The sequence below is a fragment of the Ciona intestinalis genome, unplaced genomic scaffold (assembly GCF_000224145.3).
Source record: "Ciona intestinalis unplaced genomic scaffold, KH HT001034.1, whole genome shotgun sequence".
Lineage (NCBI taxonomy): Eukaryota > Metazoa > Chordata > Ascidiacea > Phlebobranchia > Cionidae > Ciona > Ciona intestinalis.
In genome coordinates, this window is record NW_004191355.1 from 1 (window position 1) to 1,790 (window position 1,790).

Here is a 1,790-nt window from a genome sequence, read left to right on the forward strand (position 1 = left end):
CCCCACCCTACTATACTTTGTATAGTTTTTTTTTCGAAGCATGTTTCAACGACTGTCGTTTAGATAACTTTTAACTGGATATTTTTGTAAGTTGAAACTTTTTTTACCAAAGTAGTTTTTTTTATCTAGAGCATTTTTTTACAAACTGTTGTTAGGTTGACTTTCAACCAAATATTTTGTTAGTTGAAAAGTAGTTTTACCCGGAGCATGTTTTTACGACTGTCGTTTAGAACCTGATGTTTTTGTCTTGTACATTTTTTAGATAACTCGATCAACGGCCTTGCACTTAGCAGCAAGCAAAGGGCATGCAGAGGTTGTTCGTGAGTTGATACTGCACGGCGCCAACCCAATGGATGAGGATATGGTAAGGTGGTCCCATAAATTAAAACAACATAACATATTTTTTGTTTGTCTCTTCGAAAACGATAAAAACGAGAGAAAATAGAATGAAAAAGGGTGTCCCATCTTCCCTCACCCTATTATAGTATATACAAACTTAGCCGAATGTATAGAAGTAAAGCCAAATGAGAAGTGCTGATGTAGATCTATTAATATTCCCTATAATATATATTATCCATACGGTTTGATCTTAGGAAGGAATGAACGCTTTACATCTGAGCGCAAAGTTTGGACATTCAAGTATTATCGAAGTAATTTTAAGCAACCAGAAAGCAATCGAGTCAAAAATGAACGCTTCCCTGAGGTCTCTGTGGCAAAAGACGAGCTCCAAAACTGGTTTCAATGCTTTGCATGTCGCCACACAAAGTGGAAAGGTACATTTAACTTGTAGGAGACTGACGATGCCATTTAGCGAAATATATATCTCAATTACTACAATTGGTTGGACTTGATTTTTGTCTTTACGTTTCCGTAGCACCAGATCTTTGACTTTTGGGTTCAGGAAAATACGTCTGCTAGAGTTTTAAACTTGTTTTTAACATAATTAATAATGGCAGAAATCATTCACGAAACATATCTTGACAAAACGTAAAAACAAACACATTTTCCAAACATAACAATACAGGAAGAATTCGCTCGTGAGATGTTGCTTCGAATTCCAGCTGCAGAACCAAGTCAACTACCAGGGATCAAGTTAGATAATTTGCACCCCACACAAACAGATGTAAGTGAGATGGCGTATTTAGAAAGAAACGTATTTCGTGGCAATCTTGGCATAAATCTTAGGGACCCGTGGCGCTCTCGCTGTGGAACTTATCACCAACACAGAATAAAAGGGAAGAGAATGACAAATGTTTGCACTTTAGATCAACAATGTCTAACGTTTATATTAGTTTTCAATATAATCTCCATTTTTTATAGAGACAACTAGATATACTTTCAGACCTAATTAGTATTCATTTATTTTATTGCTTTTATATTAACAACCTATCCATTTTCCAGCATGCGTTTACTCCATTACATCTTGCCTCACAATCTGGCCACGTTAACTTGGTGCGAATGATTCTCAACTACCCTGGCGTCAGCGTGGACGCTGTGACGGCAAAACAGGTGGCGATTGGTTTAGTTTAAATGGTTTTATAAACGAAGAAAATGGCAGTTGCATTTGAAATAGCGACGAGAGTTATTTTAGTAGTTATGAGTTTACGCATACGAGTTTTATAATTGACTTATACTTTTGAACACCATATTTTTGTGTGTTTTTAATGTATTATGATGCTATTTCTAGAGTTGTTTAAAACGACACTGTAGGTCACATTTGAATATAATTGCATTTTTATTCCAGAAAGTTACACCTCTTCATGTAGCTGCGAAAAGCGGATACGTGGCGG

At 36.1% G+C, this 1,790-nt stretch overlaps 1 protein-coding gene across 1 annotated transcript in view; it reads left to right on the forward strand.

The window, feature by feature from the left end:
* Positions 1-112: 112 nt before the first annotated feature.
* Positions 113-1,790, forward strand: part of LOC108950807 (ankyrin-3-like) — a gene marked incomplete at its 3' end in the record, with an annotated part of 3,070 nt that continues 1,392 nt past the window's right edge. The window contains exons 1-5 of the mRNA XM_018816878.2: positions 113-364; positions 594-773; positions 1,025-1,123; positions 1,402-1,509; positions 1,745-1,786. Of these exons, the coding sequence (XP_018672423.2) occupies positions 350-364; positions 594-773; positions 1,025-1,123; positions 1,402-1,509; positions 1,745-1,786 (444 nt within the window). The remainder of the gene's footprint in view (positions 365-593; positions 774-1,024; positions 1,124-1,401; positions 1,510-1,744; positions 1,787-1,790) is intronic.